The sequence below is a fragment of the Pseudophryne corroboree genome, chromosome 11 (genome assembly GCF_028390025.1).
Source record: "Pseudophryne corroboree isolate aPseCor3 chromosome 11, aPseCor3.hap2, whole genome shotgun sequence".
Taxonomy (NCBI): domain Eukaryota; kingdom Metazoa; phylum Chordata; class Amphibia; order Anura; family Myobatrachidae; genus Pseudophryne; species Pseudophryne corroboree.
Genome location: NC_086454.1, coordinates 337,013,529 through 337,034,712, shown reverse-complemented (window position 1 = coordinate 337,034,712; position 21,184 = coordinate 337,013,529). Strand labels below are relative to the sequence as shown.

Sequence of the window (21,184 nt, the reverse complement as noted above, 5' to 3'; positions counted from 1 at the left end):
GGTTCCCATTCAGGAGGCAGCCTCCTCAAAGATTTTTTTGCACCAGCCCGTCTCGTATAGAGTCGAAGGCCAATGCCCTGCAAGAAGCAGTCCAAAAATTACTGCAGTCAGGTGTGATTGTCCCAGTACCTCCATCACAAAAGGGACAGGGGTATTACTCCAATCTGTTTCTAATCCAGAAACCAAATGGGTCATATCGACCAATTCTAAATCTGAAGATGTTGAACAATTACATATGGATCCCGAAGTTCCACATGGAGACGTTACGCTCCATAATGTTGGCTATGGAACCGGGAGACTATATGGTATCTCTGGATGTGCGGGATGCTTACCTACATGTGCCTATAGCACTATCACATCAGTGTTACCTCAGGTTTGCCATCCTCAAGGAACACTTCCAGTTCCAAGCTCTGCCCTTCGGGCTAGCTACAGCACCCAGGGTGTTTACCAAGATCATGGTGGTTATGGCAGCTTGTCTGCGCAAACAAGGGATAAGGATATTCCCATACCTAGACGACCTATTAATCTTAGCACAGTCGCAAGATTTACTGTTGAGCCATCTCCAACAGACGATAGTTTGTTTACAGAGACACGGGTGGCTCATAAATTGGGAGAAGTCGTCCCTGAATCCATCACAGCGGATGGTTCATTTGGGAGCCATATTGGATTCAGACCTACAGAGAGTTCTCTTACCAGAGAAGAAAATAGTCAAGGTGCAGGTCATGGCTCAGGAAGCGTTGCAAGCCCAGACAATGTCAGTCCATGCAGCAATGCGACTGTTGGGTCTGATGGTATCAACGTTCAACATGGTGGAATATGCGCAATTCCACTCCAGACCATTGCAGCATCTCATTTTGACAAAATGGAACGGAAATCATCAAACAATAAAGAAGCAGATGATAAAGATTCCAGTAAATGTAAAAAGGTCTCTAGCATGGTGGCTACAGACAGACCATTTAAACAAGGGGAGACCCTTTTGGATAAAAGAGTGGCAAGTCCTGACGACAGATGCCAGCCTGCAAGGTTGGGGGGCGGTACTCGGAAGCCTATGGTTCCAGGGAAAATGGACCGCAAGGGAAAGTCGCCTGCCGATAAATCTGTTAGAAATAAGAGCCATTTACTTGGCCCTAGTTCAGGCAAAGGACAATCTACAAGGAAGACCAGTCCAGATCCGCTCAGACAATGCGACGGCAGTAGCATACCTAAATCATCAAGGAGGGACTCACAGCAAGAGTCTGATGGAGGAAGTAACTCCCATTCTAAAGTGGGCAGAACTCCATCTCCCAGCATTGTCGGCAGTATTTGTCCCGGGTGTACTAAATTGGGAAGCGGATTTTCTCAGTCGGCACACCATTCAGGAAACCGAATGGGCACTACACCCAGAAGTGTTTCAGACACTGGTGAACAGATGGGGTCTACCGGAGATAGACCTTATGGCGTCTCGTCTAAACAACAAAGTTCCGAGGTACGGATCAAGAACAAGGGACCCAGGAGCAGTCCTGGTAGACGCACTGTCAGTAGAATGGAGGTTTCAGCTGGCATATCTGTTCCCTCCAATATCTCTGTCACCCAGAGTAGTGAGAAAGATAAAACAGGCAAAAGGAGCAATCATTCTAATAGCTCCAGCTTGGCCAAGAAGGCATTGGTACACAGATCTGTGGAGAATGTCCGTGGAAGCACCGATACTGCTCCCTCAACGTCCAGATCTGTTAATGCAGGGTCCTTGTTGTCACAGTCATCTGGATCGCCTGTCTTTGACGGCGTGGCTGTTGAAACCTCTATCTTAGAGGCTAAAGGATTTTCAAAGCAAGTAATCCAAACCATGCTTAGAGCAAGAAAGCCTTCTTCGGCCCGTGTATATAATAGAATATGGCAAGCCTATATTCATTGGTGTTCTGGAAAAAATTATAATCCAGGAGCCTTTAAAGTAGCTAGAATTTTGGATTTTCTGCAGGCAGGATTGGATAAGGGGTTGAAGGTTGCTTCCTTGAGGGTGCAAGTCTCAGCGTTGACTGTATGGTTTCAGCAGAAGATTGCTGACCTACAGGATGTACGTACGTTTTTCCAAGGAGTAGTACATATTCAACCTCCATTTGTTCCTCATGCAGCTCCCTGGGATTTGAATTTAGTTCTTAAATTTCTCCAGGGTCCTTTGTTTGAACCACTTGAGAGAGCGGATCTTAAGTGGTTAACGATTAAAGTTCTTTTTTTACTGGCAATGGCGTCAGCCAGAAGAGTGTCAGATCATTATCATGTAAGTCTCCTTTCCTAAGTTTTTTTCCAGACAGAGCAGTTCTCAGAACGAGATCTAGTTATCTTCCAAAGGTGGTGTCAAAGTTTCACCTGAATGAAGAGATTGTAGTCCCAGCTTTTCAGGTATCGGGACTGTCTGCGGGAGAAGCGTCACTGGACGTGGTCCGGTCTTTAAAAATCTATATAGATCGTACTAGTGCCATCAGGAAAACAGATTCCCTCTTCATCCTCTACGGCAGGCATTCCGAACCACGGTCCTCAAGGCACACTAACAGTGCAGGTTTTAGTGATATCCAGGCTTCAGCACAGGTGACTTAATTAGTAGCTCAGTTATTTTGATTTAATCATCTGTGCTGCAGCCTGGATATCACTAAAACCTGCACTGTTGGTGTGCCTTGAGGACCGTGGTTGGGAATGCCTGCTCTACGGATTCCATAGGAGAGGTTGGCCTGCTAGTAAACAGACGCTGGCGAGATGGCTCCGAGTGGTAATATCTGAAGCTTATTCTCATGCAGATCTCCCTATTCCGGCTAATGTCTCTGCACACTCTACACGTAAGGTAGGTCCTTCTTGGGCAGCACAACAGGGTGCATCAGCAGAACAGATATGTAAGGCAGCCACATGGTCTTCCATAAACACATTCATCAGACATTATGCCTTGGATACTTTTGCCTCTCATGACGCAGACTTCGGGCGAAAGGTCCTCCTGTGCAATCAGGAGCGTCCCCACCACTAAAATGGCTTTGGAAATCCCAATGTTATCCTGTGGATAATCCTGTGGACCCAGCCAGAGAAATAAACGTTATGGTAAGAACTTACCGTTGATAACGTGATTTCTCTTATGTCCACAGGTATCCACAGGGATCCCACCCGGACGCATCTGATTTGAGGATCTAGACAAACACTAAAAACCTCTTCCTTCTTGTATGGAAGGGTGTGCATGTGTGTTCTTATCGCCTGTACAGGTCTCTACCTAATGTTCCTGCCTATAATCGCTGTTGAAAGAACTGATCTGACTGAGTCAGTGGGCGGGACTATATAGTGGAGGCCCCAATGCATCCTGGGAGGCCAGAAAGCTCGTGACCGTGTTGGTGCCATTTTCGCTGTCGCTCGACAATATCCCAATGTTATCCTGTGGATACCTGTGGACATAAGAGAAATCACGTTATCAACGGTAAGTTCTTACCATAACGTTTATATAATAGCAGGAGGGGTGTGATACAGGTATATAATAGCAGGAGGGGTGTGACGCAGGTATATAATAGCAGGAGGGGTGTGACGCAGGTATATAATAGCAGGTGTGATGCAGGTATATAATAGCAGGAGGGATGAGGTACAGGTATATAATAGCAGGAGGGGTGTGACGCAGGTGTATAATAGCAGGAGGGGTGTGATGCAGGTATATAATAGCAGGAGGTGGTGTGATGCAGGTATATAATAGCAGGAGGGGGTGTGACGCAGGTATATAATAGCAGGAGAGGGTGTAATACAGGTATATATTAGCAGAAGGGGTGTGATGCAGGTATATAATAGCAGGAGGGGTGTGACGCAGGTATATAATAGCAGGTATATAACAGCAGGAGGGGTGTGATGCAGGTATATAATAGGAGGGGTGTGACGCAGGTATATAATAGCAGGTGTGATACAGGTATATAATAGCAGGAGGGCTGGGACTCAGGTATACAATAGAAGGAGAGGTGTGACGCAGGTACAGTATATAATACAGTATGTATATTATATATAATAGCAGGAGGGGGTGGGTGGTGTGTGTGTGTGTTGGGGTACACGGTCACCATGACGACGCTGCTGTGCCTGTGAGTGACTGTCTCCTCAATCTGCGGCACACAGCCGGAAGGGGCGGGGTTTGGTGACGAATTTGAACAAAGAACAGCAAACCAATCAGTGCTGGGGGCGGGGATTGTTGAAGCATCACGCTTACTGATTCGGAAAGGGCGGGGCATTATCCGGAAGTGTGCCGGAAGCACGTGGTGGAAGGGAAACATGAGCCCGGAAGGAAAAAGGAGAAAGGTCCCGAGTTATATTATATTATAGTGTGTTATATTACTGTGTGGTATACCGTGCGCTGATATATTGTATTACAGTGCTATATTATATCATTTACGTGTGGTATTATACTCTGTTACCCGTAATTTGTTATATTGTATTACACTCCTTTGTTATTGTACAGTGTTATATGACTGTGTGTTGTGCTGTGTTACAGTGTGTGACATGTACTATGGGATACAGGGTTAGCTGGGGTAAGACTCTGTTGCACAGTATTATATGTGAGATATTTCCAGTGCTCTGTGTTATGCTGTCACCCACTGCTGCTGTGTATAATGTGTGGGCTAGTGGCCGCTCAGTCACTGTCTGTATCCAGCAACTCAGAGTTATGTTCCATTCCTTGGCCAGCAAATCTGTGTTCGGGCATACTACATGCCTCCCAACATCACCCTTACCGTGAGGGACAGAATACCCTGCTCCTGGACTTAACTCTCACTGGGCGGGATGTATTAACATACATCGATGCTCGCATACATACTAACATATGTGATTAACATCGCAATGCGGTGACAGAGACTCCCCGCGATACCTGTGAGGTGGTGTGCAGGGTGTCTCAGGGTGGGATGTACTACAGGGAAAATGCGGTAAACCCCCATTTTGGGGGGTTTTACCGCATTTTCATATGTACTTACCCCCTGGTTTTCGCCCCTGAGGGTATCGCCATCAAAAGATGATGATACCCTATAGAAGCCTATGGGGCTTCTTATCGCTGGCCACCACAACCCACTGACGCCGATCCCCCTACCCCCCGGCATACCTACGTTAAGGCAGTCAGAAACCAGAAACCAAACTCCACTTTCCCCTAGCAACACAGCCGGAGGTTCTTCCGGCTGCAGGGAGGAGGAGGAGCCCGGGACAGCCTGCTATATGCAGTGCAGAGAGGATATGGCGACCCCAAGGAGGTGACTGAGACCACCTGTACACCACCTCACAGGTATTGCGGTCTCCGTATTGTGATGTTAATTGCATATGTTCGTACGTATGCGATCAGCATCGCGGTGATGTATTTTGATACATCCGGACCTCAGTCACCTCCCTGGGGTCGCCATATCCTCCCTGCACTGCATGCAGGCAGCAGGCTGTCCCGGGGGTTTACCGCATTTTCCCTTTAGTACATCCCGCCCACTATATGATTGCCGGCACCATTGGTGACACACCTTTCTTATCCAGTAACCCGTTCAACACAGGTGCTGGCAATCATACATTAAGAGGGAAGTCCAGAAGCAGGACATTGTGTCCCTCCTTGAGAGGGTCATGTTGGGAGGTATGCTACGGAGATGGCGGGAGAGAGATGGGATTACTCGGTGGGAGGAGGAGCAGTATCTGGGTGTAAGAGATGGGATTACTCGGTGGGAGGAGAAGCAGTAGATGGGGTGATGGAATTACTCGGTGGGAGGAGGAGCAGTATCTGGGGTGATGGAATTACTCGGTGGGAGGAGGAGCAGTATCTGGGGTGATGGGATTACTCGGTGGGAGGAGGAGCAGTATCTGGGTGTAAGAGATGGGATTACTTGGTGGGAGGAGGAGCAGTATCTGGGGGTAAAAGATGGGATTACTCGCTGGGAGGAGGAGCAGTATCTGGGGTGATGGGATTACTCGGTGGGAGGAGGAGTAGTATCTGTGGGTGAGAGATGGGATTACTCGGTGGGAGGAGGAGTAGTATCTGGGGTGATGGGATTACTCGGTGGGAGGAGGAGCAGTATCTGGGGTGATGGGATTACTTGGTGGGAGGAGGAGTAGTATCTGGGGGTAAGAGATGGGATTACTCGGTGGGAGGAGGAGCAGTATCTGGGGGTAAGAGATGGGATTACTCGCTGGGAGGAGGAGCAGTATCTGGGGTGATGGGATTACTCGGTGAGAGGAGGAGCAGTATCTGGGGGTAAAAGATGGGATTACTCGGTGGGAGGAGGAGCAGTATCTGGGGTGATGGGATTACTCGGTGGGAATGAGGAGCAGTATCTGGGGTGATGGGATTACTCGGTGGGAGGAGGAGCAGTATCTTGGGGTAAAAGATGGGATTACTCGGTGGGAGGAGGAGCAGTATCTGGGGTGATGGGATTACTCGGTGGGAGGAGGAGCAGTATCTGGGGTGATGGGATTACTCGGTGGGAGGAGGAGTAGTATCTGGGGGTAAAAGATGGGATTATTCGGTGGGAGGAGGAGCAGTATCTGGGGGTAAGAGATGGGATTACTCGCTGGGAGGAGGAGCAGTATCTGGGGTGATGGGATTACTCGCTGGGAGGAGGAGCAGTATCTGGGTGTAAAAGATGGGATTACTCGGTGGGAGGAGGAGCAGTATCTGGGGTGATGGGATTACTCGGTGGGAGGAGGAGCAGTATCTGGGGTGATGGGATTACTCGGTGGGAGGAGGAGCAGTATCTGGGGGTAAAAGATGGGATTACTCGGTGGGAGGAGGAGCAGTATCTGGGGTGATGGGATTACTCGGTGGGAGGAGGAGCAGTATCTGGGGTGATGGGATTACTCGGTGGGAGGAGGAGTAGTATCTGGGGGTAAGAGATGGGATTACTCGGTGGGAGGAGGAGCAGTATCTGGGGTGATGGGATTACTCGGTGGGAGGAGGAGCAGTATCTGGGGGTAAAAGATGGGATTACTCGGTGGGAGGAGGAGCAGTATCTGGGGGTGAGAGATGGGATTACTCGCTGGGAGGAGGAGCAGTATCTGGGGTGATGGGATTACTCGGTGGGAGGAGGAGCAGTATCTGGGGTGATGGGATTACTCGGTGGGAGGAGGAGCAGTATCTGGGGTGATGGGATTACTCGGTGGGAGGAGGAGCAGTATCTGGGGGTATAAAATGGGATTACTCGGTGGGAGGAGGAGCAGTATCTGGGGGTAAAAGATGGGATTACTCGGTGGGAGGAGGAGCAGTATCTGGGGGTAACAGATGGGATTACTCGGTGGGAGGAGGAGCAGTATCTGGGGGTAAAAGATGGGATTACTCGGTGGGAGGAGGAGCAGTATCTGGGGTGATGGGATTAGTCGGTGGGAGGAGGAGTAGTATCTGTGGGTGAGAGATGGGATTACTCGGTGGGAGGAGGAGCAGTAGATGGGGTGATGGAATTACTCGGTGGGAGGAGTAGTAGTATCTGGGGGTAAAAAATGGGATTACTCGGTGGGAGGAGGAGCAGTATCTGGAGTGATGGGATTACTCGCTGGGAGGAGGAGTAGTATCTGTGGGTGAGAGATGGGATTACTCGGTGGGAGGAGGAGCAGTAGATGGTGTGATGGGATTACTCGGTGGGAGGAGGAGTAGTATCTGGGGGTAAAAGATGGGATTACTCGCTGGGAGGAGGAGCAGTATCTGGGGGTAAGAGATGGGATTACTCGGTGGGAGGAGGAGCAGTATCTGGGGTGATGGGATTACTCAGTGGGAGGAGGAGCAGTATCTGGGGTGATGGGATTACTCGGTGGGAGGAGGAGCAGTATCTGGGGGTAAAAGATGGGATTACTCGGTGGGAGGAGGAGCAGTATCTGGGGTAATGGGATTACTCGGTGGGAGGAGGAGTAGTATCTGTGGGTGAGAGATGGGATTACTCGGTGGGAGGAGGAGCAGTATCTGGGTGTAAGAGATGGGATTACTCGGTGGGAGGAGGAGCAGTAGATGGGGTGATGGAATTACTCGGTGGGAGGAGGAGCAGTAGATGGGGTGATGGAATTACTCGGTGGGAGGAGGAGCAGTATCTGGGGTGATGGGATTACTCGGTGGGAGGAGTAGTAGTATCTGGGGGTAAAAAATGGGATTACTCGGTGGGAGGAGGAGCAGTATCTGGAGTGATGGGATTACTCGCTGGGAGGAGGAGTAGTATCTGTGGGTGAGAGATGGGATTACTCGGTGGGAGGAGGAGCAGTAGATGGTGTGATGGGATTACTCGGTGGGAGGAGGAGTAGTATCTGGGGGTAAAAGATGGGATTACTCGCTGGGAGGAGGAGCAGTATCTGGGGGTAAAAGATGGGATTACTCGGTGGGAGGAGGAGCAGTATCTGGGGTGATGGGATTTCTCGGTGGGAGGAGGAGCAGTATCTGGGGGTAAAAGATGGGATTACTCGGTGGGAGGAGGAGCAGTATCTGGGGTAATGGGATTACTCGGTGGGAGGAGGAGTAGTATCTGTGGGTGAGAGATGGGATTACTCGGTGGGAGGAGGAGCAGTAGATGGGGTGATGGAATTACTCGGTGGGAGGAGGAGCAGTATCTGGGGTGATGGGATTACTCGGTGGGAGGAGGAGTAGTATCTGGGGGTGAGAGATGGGATTACTCGGTAGGAGGAGGAGCAGTATCTGGGGTGATGGGATTACTCGCTGGGAGGAGGAGCAGTATCTGGGGTGATGGGATTACTCGGTGGGAGGAAGAGCAGTATCTGGGGTGATGGGATTACTCGGTGGGAGGAGGAGCAGTATCTGGGGGTAAAAGATGGGATTACTCGGTGGGAGGAGGAGCAGTATCTGGGGTGATGGGATTACTCGCTGGGAGGAGGAGCAGTATCTGGGGGTAAAAGATGGGATTACTCGCTGGGAGGAGGAGCAGTATCTGGGGTGATGGGATTACTCGGTGGGAGGAGGAGCAGTATCTGGGGGTAAAAGATGGGATTACTCGCTGGGAGGAGGAGCAGTATCTGGGGTGATGGGATTACTCGCTGGGAGGAGGAGCAGTATCTGGGGGTAAAAGATGGGATTACTCGGTGGGAGGAGGAGCAGTATCTGGGGTGATGGGATTACTCGATGGGAGGAGGAGCAGTATCTGGGGTGATGGGATTACTTCTGTGTGAATTCCGTGTATCTCTGCTGCAGGTCGCTGAGGATGAGCAGGACGCTCCAGTCTCCGTATTTTTGGACTGGTGTAAGAAAGCCGGTATCCAACTGAATTCAAAGGTGAGTGTTACTAGTGTCTTCCCTTCCGTGGTACACGCTGTTACAGTGTTGTGTGTGTCTCCTGTAGGTGAGTATGGTACACGCTGTTACAGTGTCGTGTGTGTCTGCTGTAGGTGTATATGGTACACAGTGTTGTGTGTGTGTGTCTCCTGTAGGTGTGTATGGTACACGCTGTTACAGTGTCGTGTGTGTCTCCTGTAGGTGTATATGTTACAGTGTCATATATGTCTCCTGTAGGTGTGTATGGTACATGCTGTAAGTGTTGTGTGTGTCTCCTGTAGGGGTGTATGATACATGCTGTTACAGTGTCGTGTGTGTCTCCTGTAGGTGTGTATGATACACGCTGTTAGTGTCGCGTGTGTATCCTGTAGGTGTGTATGATACACGCTGTTACAGTGTCGTGTGTGTGTGTGTCTTCTGTAGGTGTATATGTTACACAGTGCCATGTATGTCTCCTGTAGGTGTGTATGGTACACGCTGTTAGTGTTGTGTGTGTGTGTGTCTCCTGTAGGTGTGTATGATACACGCTGTTACAGTGTCGTGTGTGTCTTCTGTAGGTGTGTATGGTACACGCTGTTAGTGTCGTGTGTGTCTCCTGTAGATGTGTATGGTATGTGCTGTCTCCAGTAGGGGTACTATACGCGGTGTCACCGCTTCCTCTGTGCCTGGTGTACGCTCTTTCATTGTGTTGTGTCTCTGTTGAATGACAAACCCTTATTGTGTGTCTGTAGGTGTACATCAGCGCGCAGAACACGGTGTCGCAGTACGGGATGCTGACACGCCATGACCTTCCTGTGGGAGAAGAAGTATTCTCCATTCCCCGATCCGCTCTCCTGTTCCAGCATACAACCAGGATTCAGGATCTGCTGGAGAAAGGTACTGGGATCTTGGGCTAGTCGTTCCCCTCCCCCCCACCTCCCGTATGAGTCCTTTCCATCCAATCGGGATATCTTACAAAATCTAAATAAATAAATTACATTTTAAAAGGATATAACAGCAAAAAAGCAATTTCCTTCTTCCTGTCACACACAGTCCTTGTAATTTAAACATAAATCTGCATCCTACATAATGCAGCCTAGGAAATCTTACATCAAACTGTTGTTAAACGAAAGCCACTATTTTGCATTCATAAAACACAATCTGATTAACATGTTCCTGTCTCATTCACATCTCCATGCAAACCCATTTTTTGGGCTTACAACAGGAAAGGCTGAACACACAAACAGTCTTCTTTCCAAACCTTAGTTTGTATTTCAAAGAAAATGTTTGGCCACCAAAAGGCCGGCTAATTGACACTTATTTGTACATAGCAAGGTGGAGCTAGGACAATTAACATATGACTTGCTATGTACAAGTTGCTGAAGAACAATTTCCCCCAATTTCATTATCCACTGATGACACGACTATCTCCTCTAGCCCCCAAGTGCGATGTATTGGAGTAATCCTTGACTCCTCCCTCTCCTTCAAACCACACATTCAGCACCTCTCACAAACCTGCCATTTCCATCTCAAAAACATCTCCAGGATCAGACCCTTTCTCACCCAGGACGCTACTAAGACCCTTATCCACTCACTGGTCATCTCCAGGTTGGACTACTTGCAATCTCCTCCTATCTGGCCTCCCTCAAAAATACCTCTCTCCACTTCAACCTATCCTCAATGCTGCTGCCCGTCTCATCTCCCTCACCAAACGCACTACATCCACACCCCCCCTCTTACTAGACCTCCACTGGCTTCCCTTCCCATTCAGAATCCAATTCAAGCTTCTCACACTCACCTACAAAGCCCTCACCCACTCTTCTCCCTCTTACATCTCTGACCTCATCTCTCTTTACTCTCCCACTCATCCTCTTCACTCTGCTAATGCACGCCGTCTCTCCTGCCTACTGATTATTTCCTCCCACTCCTACCTCCAAGATATTGCACATGCTGCTGCCTATCTCTGGAATTCTCTGCCTCTCCCCATCAGACTCTCCACCCCTCTACAAAACTTCAAACGGGCTCTCAAGACCCACTTCTTCCCCAAACCCAGCCAAATCTCCTCCTAACCCTCTTGTCTATGCTCACTGTCTACCTCTTCTGTGTCACCCCTGTCTGTTAGCCCCTCACCTTTTAGATTGTAAGCTCACAAGAGCAGGGACTTCTTTCCTCATGTGCCTTTCCTTTTCTTACTTATGCTATTTTATACTCCATACTCCCTCTGATGGCGGGATCCGGTCTGAAGATCGACAGTGTCTAGGTCGACCACTATAGGTCGACAGTCCCTAGGTCGACATGGATGGAAGGTCGACAGGGTTTCTAGGTCGACATGTGCTAGGTCGACGGGTCTAAAGGTCGACATGAGTTTTTCACATTTTTTTTCTTTTTTTTTATTTTTTCATACTTAACGATCCACGTGGACTACGATTGGAACGGTAAAGTGTGCTGAGCGAAGCGGTAGCGGAGCGAAGGCACCATGCCCGAAGCATGGCGAGCGAAGCGGTGCACTAATTTGGGATCCCGGTCACTCTACGAAGAAAACGACACCCCCAAAAAATAAAAATCCTCATGTCGACCTTTAGACCTGTCGACCTACCACATGTCGACCTAGAAACCCTGTCGACCTTCCATCCATGTCGACCTAGTGACTGTTGACCTATAGTGGTCGACCTAAACATTGTCGACATAGACACTGTCGATTTGATGAACCACACCCCTGATGGCACCTAACCCCAGGTTTTCTATACCTGTACTGTAAGTGCTATTTTCTTGTTTGCTCATTGGATTATGTACTGTGTAATGGGCGCTGCGGATCCCTTGTGGCGCCATATAAATAAAGAATAATAATAATACTTGTCAAAGCCCTTTAGAATTAAAATAAGTCATACTGTACTTTTCTCATAAGTGCTCTGTCCATGCAGTTCTATAACCGTGCAGTCCGTCATTCTCCAACTACGCACAGCGCAGAGATATAACATATAACACATTATTAAGCATACGTTTAGTCATGTATAGTGCATGGTGCCTAAAGTCAAGTATTCCTTTATAAAATGGCACCTAGTGCCCGTTGTCCATTTAAAATGGCGCCTGGCAGGGTTAACCCCTTCAGTGCCGCGGTTGCCATTATCCATGTGGCTGGGGGTGGTCTCCGGCCACAGCGGGCGGTTCAATGAATGAGGGAACAAGAGCTCTCATAGCGTAAATGTATTCAGCTCGCATTGTACATGTAATAGTATGGCCGTGGTGCAGATTATTTTTCCACACGGTCCCCGTGCTTGTCTAATCGTTTGTTCCAAAGGTACACCGAGGCACCTATCCCGGCATAGAGGAAATCTGTGCCAAGCGCCTGAAGCCGGGACATGGTGGCTTTCTAAACGTCACCATCGGTTGCAAATCGACTTCCACCCAGATGCTTCTCCAATGGTCCAAAGAGAGGGAAATCACTATGCCAGGACAGGGTTCCAGGGAGGATGGTGCAGTACATCCCAGTGGTAGCGCTGGATCGCCGCTCATCGTGTCCTGTCCTGCCGTTATCACCACACACCACGACAAGCTGCCGATGACTGTCCGCTGCTGACGTGGCTGTAGACGCAGACATCTGATCACACCTCCGTGTGTGACGTTCTTACACCTGATGCTGGGACAGTATGACTGATAAGAGGCGCAGTGTAATGGCCGTGAGGGGAAGCCACGGTCCGCATGCTCTGGCAGGAAATAAGACATAGAGAACATTACATATGCACGCCACACACCAGTGTGTGTACAGTTATACTCTCTGGGTACATGGTGCGCATTATGTGCCGCCTGTTACAGGACTATGACCGATGTGCCAGAGAATAACTGTTTCCAAATGCACTTTATGCTTCAATTATTTTTTTTAATCCCCCCCAAAGCTGCTGAAAGAGCAATAACACAATTACAGGGGGACTACGGCTGTGTGATGGTTTCATAGAGGCCCCCTTCCTCTCTACAGTGAGTTTGCCAGATACATCAAGGCAAGCCCTGAGGAGTATATAATGATAAAAAATATAGCAATAATCCTGATATCGCCTCCTTTCCCTTCTTATCATGCTCTATTGTCACAAAAGCATCACTCATTTCCTGATCTACTCTGTGCTGCTGGGGGACCTATATCAGTGTGACAGCAGCCTGACATCCCTACTCTGTGCTGCTGGGGGGACCCTGCTCCTGCCACTATATAACTCTCAGCCTGTGGCTTCCTGTATCAGTGTGACAGCAGCCTGACATCCCTACTCTGTGCTGCTGGGGACCTTGCTCCTACCACTATATAACTCTCAGCCTGTGGCTTCCTGTATCAGTGTGACAGGAGCCTGACATCACTACTCTGTGCTGCTGGGGACCCTGCTCCTACCACTATATAACTCTCAGCCTGTGGCTTCCTGTATCAGTGTGACAGCAGCCTGACATCCCTACTCTGTGCTGCTGGGGACCCTGCTCCTACCACTATATAACTCTCAGTCTGTGGCTTCCTGTATCAGTGTGACAGCAGCCTGACATCCCTACTCTGTGCTGCTGGGGACCCTGCTCCTACCACTATATAACTCTCAGTCTGTGGCTTCTGTATCAGTGTGACAGCAGCCTGATATCACTACTCTGTGCTGCTGGGGACCCTGCTCCTACCACTATATAACTCTCTGTCTGTGGCTTCCTGTATCAGTGTGACAGCAGCCTGACATCCCTACTCTGTGCTGCTGGGGACCCTGCTCCTACCACTATATAACTCTCAGTCTGTGGCTTCTGTATCAGTGTGACAGCAGCCTGATATCACTACTCTGTGCTGCTGGGGACCCTGCTCCTACCACTATATAACTCTCAGCCTGTGGCTTCCTGTATCAGTGTGACAGCAGCCTGACATCCCTACTCTGTGCTGCTGGGGACCCTGCTCCTACCACTATATAACTCTCAGCCTGTGGCTTCCTGTATCAGTGTGACAGCAGCCTGACATCCCTACTCTGTGCTGCTGGGGACCCTGCTCCTTCCACTATATAACTCTCAGCCTGTGGCTTCCTGTATCAGTGTGACAGCAGCCTGACATCCCTACTCTGTGCTGCTGGGGACCCTGCTCCTACCACTATATAACTCTCAGCCTGTGGCTTCCTGCATCAGTGTGACAGCAGCCTGACATCACTACTCTGTGCTGCTGGGGACCTTGCTCCTGCCACTATATAACTCTCAGTCTGTGGCTCCATGTATCTGTGTGACAGCAGCCTGAGATCCCTACTCTATGCTGCTGGGGACCCTGCTCCTACCACTATATTACTCTCAGCCTGTGGCTTCCTGTATCAGTGTGACAGCAGCTTGACATCACTACTCTGTGCTGCTGGGGACCCTGCTCCTTTCTCATGGTCAGTAAATACACTGTAATCGGCTATATGTGGTGGCTCTGGGTTCCTCTATAATGTCCTGTCACCTATAGATCAGTGCTGAGTAGAGGATAACTCAGAGTAGCTGTTATACGTTGTTTGTTGCTGCATTTTGTGTGTTGCTTAGTGTTAGAATGTGATTGTTACATTGTAGCGAGTAAGTTGTTACACAGTAGATAAACGTGGCGCAGTACATAGTCGCACCCACTATGCCGTCACAAAGCCTAGTACATTGTGGCTAGTGCCTGATATGTGCCGTGATTTATATATCCCAGAACAGCAGAGCCTGGAAAGTAGATCCGGCTGGGTCCCCCTCCTCCTGTCTCTCCTGTATGAAGCCGCAGACCCCACTTCCCTGTGGTCACCATACTTTGGGCTGTGGCCGCAGTTGATTCCTCCGGACCTCCCCATGTTCTGGTAAGAATGTCTCCTGTCATCGTTACAGGCCTCGGTCTCTTGTTATTTGGCTGTGACAGTTGCTGTCCTTATAGGGCGTGGGTGACTGTCCTGCGTTTCTCTCCGCAGGTCCTCTGAGGAGCGGTCGCGGCTTCTCCAGGGCACCGGGGTGGCTGAGGCGGTGACACAAGACCTGGAGAATATAGAGCAAGAATATAACACGATAGTTCTTCCGTTCATTGAGAGACACCCGGACGTCTTCTGTCCTAAGACGCACACTTTGGAGCTGTACAAGAGGCTGGTGGCGTTTGTGATGGCGTACAGGTGAGATGTTATGCTGTCCGCAGAGATCACCCTCAGTGATGGGGCTGTAAGCACAGGAACGCTGTATGCCCCTGGATGAGGATTTGGTTTGGGCGTTGGGTTGGATACTTCAGAAAGACTTCTGGATGAGTATATGTTGGGAACACGGCGAGTCCTGTGTCCTAGCTACACACAGCATCCATAGTAGGTGCCCCTTAATCTGTCTGATACCCCCCTCGGGGCACATGTTCTTCACAAGGAGAAATAACTCATAGCGACATCACCTCGTGTAGTAGCCCTCAGGGGCCCGGTAGATGGTTGCGGATAGTAGGCTGATTTCTAGAACATTGCTAATAAGCATTTACTGCCCTCTGGTTTACATACAGCACATACTTTAGACTGATCTGTAGGTAAAGCCCATTGGTCTTTGGACGTTCTCGGTTCTGGATCAGTACCGGGTCACTCATGTGTAAGTGACCCTGGTCTCGCGTAGATCCGTCGGTCTGCAGATCAGCTTTATAATGAGGATCTTGGTTCTGTGTCTTCCCAGCTTTCAGGAGCCTTTGGATGATGAAGAGGAGGATTCTGGGAAGGAGGTCCTGCCACCAATGATGGTTCCAGTGGCCGACCTGCTGAATCATGTGGCCCACCACAATACACACTTAGAGTTCACACCCGTGAGTTTATGGTGAAAGATCTGTTAGGTAAGTGTGTAGAGTCTCTGGGGAGTGTATAACGAGGCCGTGTGTAATGTCCATGGTTACCCCAGGAGTGTCTGCGAATGATCACCACGCAGCCCGTTGCGGCCGGGGGCGAGCTCTTCAACACCTATGGACAGATGGGAAACTGGCAGCTCCTACACATGTACGGCTTCTCTGAGCCCCATCCGCAGAACACCAACGAGACGGCGGACATCCAGATGGTGACCTTGCGAGACGCTGCCCTGCAAGGTGAGTTCACTCCCCGGAGTGCTCGCTCATGCTGCTCCTGTGCGGCTGGTGACGGATCTGCTTTGTATCTGCAGGCGCGGCATCGGAGGAGGAGAGGGATCAGGTGCATCAGCGATGGGACCTCCTCTGTCACATGGAGATGGTGGGGGAGGAAGGGGCGTTTGTTTTTGGCTGTGATGAGGTGTTGACAGAAGAAGAGCTTAGGACATCTCTAAAGGTGAGTGATGCAGGTCTTCTCCCCACTGTACCCTGTAATGTACAGTACCGATGGCTCCATTACCATAAGCACAACATGGAAGCGCTGCTCACGGTCACATCACAAAGTGCCTGAATGTATCACTGCTCGACGCCGCTCACTCCGCAAACTCCCAGAAGTTCCGATGTACAGTGCTGTGTTTGCGCTCTGTCTGACAGCAGGAAATGCCCTGATTGGCTACATCACCCTTACCCCCTCATACCAGGAGCCTTCCAATGAGATCGGGTCATAGCTATAGTCTCTGGGCAGAAGACCCCCTTTATATAGCCTCTGTACTCATTTTGTGCAGTACGAGGCACCACCTTTGTGTCCTCCAACTGGAGTGACCCCGGGATCATGTTGTGTATAGTATGATATGTCTTACTAAGCTCTGGGCATCTGTATCCATCAGGTGTATCGGCCCCACAGGTAGTCTAGTGGCTTGGCCAGGTGGGGCTTACTAGATTGTACTAGGTGCTGACTATGGCTGGACCCTGGGGCAGGTATTCCCTCCATCCTCATATACCTCCCTGGCGGCCTCTCGTTCTCTGGTCGGAATCCCACCGGAGGTAGCAGCCAGTGTAGGAGCTCCAGTCTGCACGCTGAGGTACGAGTTCTGGGATTAGCTCCCTCAGATGTGCTGGGCTCTGTGTTCATCTATTGTGTGTTCCCACCATTACCCATGTCCTGCTCCAGTAACACAAGAGGCTGCAATCTCCCTCCCCTGGTCCTGTGCGTGAGGTCTGTGTTACACTGTGCTGCGATCTCCCTCCCTCTCTCCAGGTCCAGTGCGTGAGGTCTGTGTTACACAGTGCTGCGATCTCCGTCCCTCTCCCCAGGTCCTGTGCGTGAGGTCTGTGTTACACAGCGCTGCGCTCTCCTTCCCTCTCCCCTGGTCCTGTGCGTGAGGTCTGTGTTACACTGTCCTGCGATCTCCCTCCCTCTCCCCGGGTCCTGTGCGTGAGGTCTGTGTTACACAGTGCTGCGATCTCCGTCCCTCTCCCCGAGTCCTGTGCGTGAGGTCTGTGTTACACAGTGCTGCGATCTCCGTCCCTCTCCCCGAGTCCTGTGCGTGAGGTCTGTGTTACACAATGCTGCGATCTCCATCCCTCTCCCTAGGTCCTGTGCGTGAGGTCTGTTACACTGTGCTGCGATCTCCCTCCCTCTCCCCAGGTCCTGTGCGTGAGGTCTGTGTTACACAGTGCTGTGATCTCCCTCTCCCCAGGTCCTGTGCGTGAGGGCTGTGTTACACAGTGCTGCGCTCTCAATCCCCAGGTCCTGTGTGTGAGGTCTATGATATACAGCGCTGCGCTCTTCCTCCCCAGGTCCTGTGCGTGAGGTCTGTGTTACACTGTGCTGCGATCTCCGTGTTACACTGTGCTGCGATCTCCCTCTCCCCAGGTCCTGTGCGTGAGGGCTGTGTTACACAGCGCTGCGATCTCCCTCCCTCTCCCCAGGTCCTGTGCGTGAGGTCTGTGTTACACTGTGCTGCGATCTCCCTCTCTTCAGGTCCTGTGCGTGAGGTCTGTGTTACACTGTGCTGCGATCTCCTTCCCTCTCCCCAGGTCCTGTGCGTGAGGTCTGTGTTACACTGTGCTGCGATCTCACTCCCTCTCCCAGGTCCTGTGCGTGAGATCTGTGTTACACTGTGCTGCGATCTCCCTCTCCCCAGGTCCTGTGCGTGAGGTCTGTGTTACACAGCGCTGCGATCTCCTTCCCTCTCCCCAGGTCCTGTGCGTGAGATTTGTGTTACACAGCGCTGCGATCTCCTTCCCTCTCCCCAGGTCCTGTGCGTGAGATTTGTGTTACACAGCGCTGCGATCTCCTTCCCTCTCCCCAGGTCCTGTGCGTGAGATCTGTGTTACACAGCGCTGCGATCTCCTTCCCTCTCCCCAGGTCCTGTGCGTGAGGTCTGTGTTACACAGTGCTGCGATCTCCTTCCCTCTCCCCAGGTCCTGTGCGTGAGGTCTGTGTTACACAGTGCTGCGATCTCCCTCCCTCTCCCCAGGTCCTGTGCGTGAGGTCTGTGTTACACAGTGCTGCGATCTCCCTCCCTCTCCCCAGGTCCTGTGCGTGAGGTCTGTGTTACACAGTGCTGTGATCTCCCTCCCTCTGCCCAGGTCCTGTGCGTGAGGGCTGTGTTACACAGCGCTGCGCTCTCAATCCCCAGGTCCTGTGTGTGAGGTCTATGATATACAGCGCTGCGCTCTTCCTCCCCAGGTCCTGTGCGTGAGATTTGTGTTACACAGTGCTGCAATCTCCTTTCCTCTCCCCAGGTCCTGTACGTGAGGTCTGTGTTACACAGTGCTGCGATCTCCCTCCCTCTCCCCAGGTCCTGTGCGTGAGGGCTGTGTTACACAGCGCTGCGCTCTCAATCCCCAGGTCCTGTGTGTGAGGTCTATGATATACAGTGCTGCGCTCTTCCTCCCCAGGTCCTGTGCGTGAGATTTGTGTTACACAGTGCTGCAATCTCCTTTCCTCTCCCCAGGTCCTGTACGTGAGGTCTGTGTTACACAGTGCTGCGATCTCCCTCCCTCTCCCCAGGTCCTGTGCGTGAGGGCTGTGTTACACAGTGCTGCGATCTCCCTCCCTCTCCCCAGGTCCTGTGCGTGAGATTTGTGTTACACAGTGCTGCAATCTCCTTTTCTCTCCCCAGGTCATGTGCATGGCCGCGGATGAGTTTGCAGAGTACAAGGAAAATGATGGCTGGGAGGAGGATGATGAAGAGGAGGAACAAACGCTGACTAATCAGGAGATTTTGCAGTTCCCGCTGTCTTGGCGCAGACTCCTTCATGCCGCCGCAAAGCTCACACTCAGCACATATGCCACAGATCTCCACAGTGATCAGGTTATTATAGACGATGCCGCAGCGTACGCCAAGCTGAGCCCCAGGGAGCAGTATTCCCTTCAGGTGCGATATGGACAGAAAAGGATATTACACCAGCTGCTGGAACTGACACGCGGCTGACGGAACACTCATCCTATAGCCTGATGTTTCCCACTGTGCTTCAGGCTGTTCCCTGTTGTACCAATTCAGAGATGTATTTGATAAAGTCCCACTGTGGGGTATATTTACTAAAAATCGTATTTTCCCGTTTGAGGTCAAAGTTCAATCACTAATGACATCGAAAGTGTAAATATGCAACTTTTTGAATTTAGTACGACTAATTTACTAAGCTGCCGTATTCTGCATTTTCGGTTTTACCGATGTCGATGTCATTCGTTTTTTTAGGCAGTGTTTTACGTGAGTGACTTGTAAAACACTGCCGACTTTAATACAATGAATCTCGGCCGGATCTGAGAGATCCGTGCTGGACTTCATTGTGCACCTTGTTAAAAAAAAAAAAAAAGTGTTAAAATCCCCCCAAAAAAATTGCGTGGGGTCCCCCCTCCTAAACCAAACCAGCCTCTGGCTCTTTGAGCCGATCCTGGTAGCAAAAATATGGGGGGGGGGAAATGATAGAGGTTCCCCCATATTTAAACAACCAGCACCGGGCTCTGCGCCTGGTCCTTGTTCCAAAAATACGGGGGACAAAAAGCGTAGGGGTCCCCCGTATTTCTGAAACCAGCACCGGGCTCCACTAGCCAGATACATAATGCCACAGCCGGGGGACACTTTTATATAGGTCCCGGCGGCCCTGGCATTACATAACCAACTAGTCACCCCTGGCCGGGGTACCCTGGAGGAGTGGGGACCCCTTCAATCAAGGGGTCCCCCCCCCCCCTCCAGCCACCCAAGGACCAGGGGTGAAGCCCGAGGCTGTCCCCCCCTATCCAAAGGCTGCGGATGGGAGGCTGATAGCCGTTGTGTAAAAAAATGAATATTGTTTTTAGTAGCAGTACTACAAGTCCCAGCAAGCCTCCCCCGCAAGCTGGTACTTGGAGAGCCACAAGTACCAGCATGCGGAGGAAAACCGGGCCCGCTGGTACCTGTAGTACTACTACAAAAAAAATACCCCAATAAAAACATAAGACACACACCTTGAAAGTATAACTTTAATACATACATCCACACCTCCATATACACATACTTACCTTATGTTCACACGAGGGTCAGTCCTGTTCTCCATGTAGAATCCATGGGGTACCTGTGGAAAAAATTATACTCACATAATCCAGTGTAGAAGGCTCTTCTTCTTGTAATCCATTTGTAATCCAGGTACTTGTCAAAATAAAAAAACGGACACCCGACCTCGCACTGAAAGGGGCCCCATGTTTTCACATGGGACCCCTTTCCCTGAATGTCAGAAACCCCCTCTGACTTATATCTAAGAGGGTTCCATCAGCCAATCAGGGAACGCCACGTCGTGGCATCCTCCTGATCGGCTGTGTGCTCCTGTACTGTATGACAGGCAGCACCCGGCAGTGTTACAATGTAGCGCCTATGCGCTCCATTGTAACCAATGGTGGGAACTTTGTGGTCAGCGGGTGACCGAAAGTAACCTCATCGCTGACCACAAAGTTCCCACCATTGGTTACAATGGAGCGCATAGGCGCTACATTGTAACACTGCCGGGTGCTGCCTGTCATACAGTACAGGAGCACACAGCCGATCAGGAGGATGCCACGACGTGGCGTTCCCTGATTGGCTGATGGAACCCTCTTAGATATAAGTCAGAGGGGGTTTCTGACATTCAGGGAAAGGGGTCCCATGTGAAAACATGGGGCCCCTTTCAGTGCGAGGTCGGGTGTCCGTTTTTTTATTTTGACAAGTACCTGGATTACAAGAAGAGCC

At 50.6% G+C, this 21,184-nt stretch overlaps 1 protein-coding gene across 2 annotated transcripts; it reads left to right on the top strand.

Annotated features, from left to right (window-relative positions):
* The first annotated feature begins 4,179 nt into the window (after positions 1–4,179).
* Positions 4,180–19,531, top strand: SETD6 (SET domain containing 6, protein lysine methyltransferase). Of its 2 annotated transcripts, XM_063945831.1 has the most exons (9): positions 4,180–4,281; positions 9,122–9,202; positions 9,934–10,078; positions 14,841–14,982; positions 15,091–15,285; positions 15,815–15,941; positions 16,034–16,214; positions 16,289–16,431; positions 19,106–19,531. In XM_063945831.1, the coding sequence occupies exons 1-9, from the start codon at positions 4,255–4,257 to the stop codon at positions 19,415–19,417; spliced, it is 1,353 nt and encodes a 450-aa protein (XP_063801901.1). In that variant the 5' UTR covers positions 4,180–4,254; the 3' UTR covers positions 19,418–19,531. The 2 variants fall into 2 exon arrangements, with proteins under 2 accessions (XP_063801901.1, XP_063801902.1); XM_063945832.1 differs by lacking the exon at positions 4,180–4,281 and having other exon boundaries at positions 14,846–14,982.
* Positions 19,532–21,184: the final 1,653 nt, after the last annotated feature.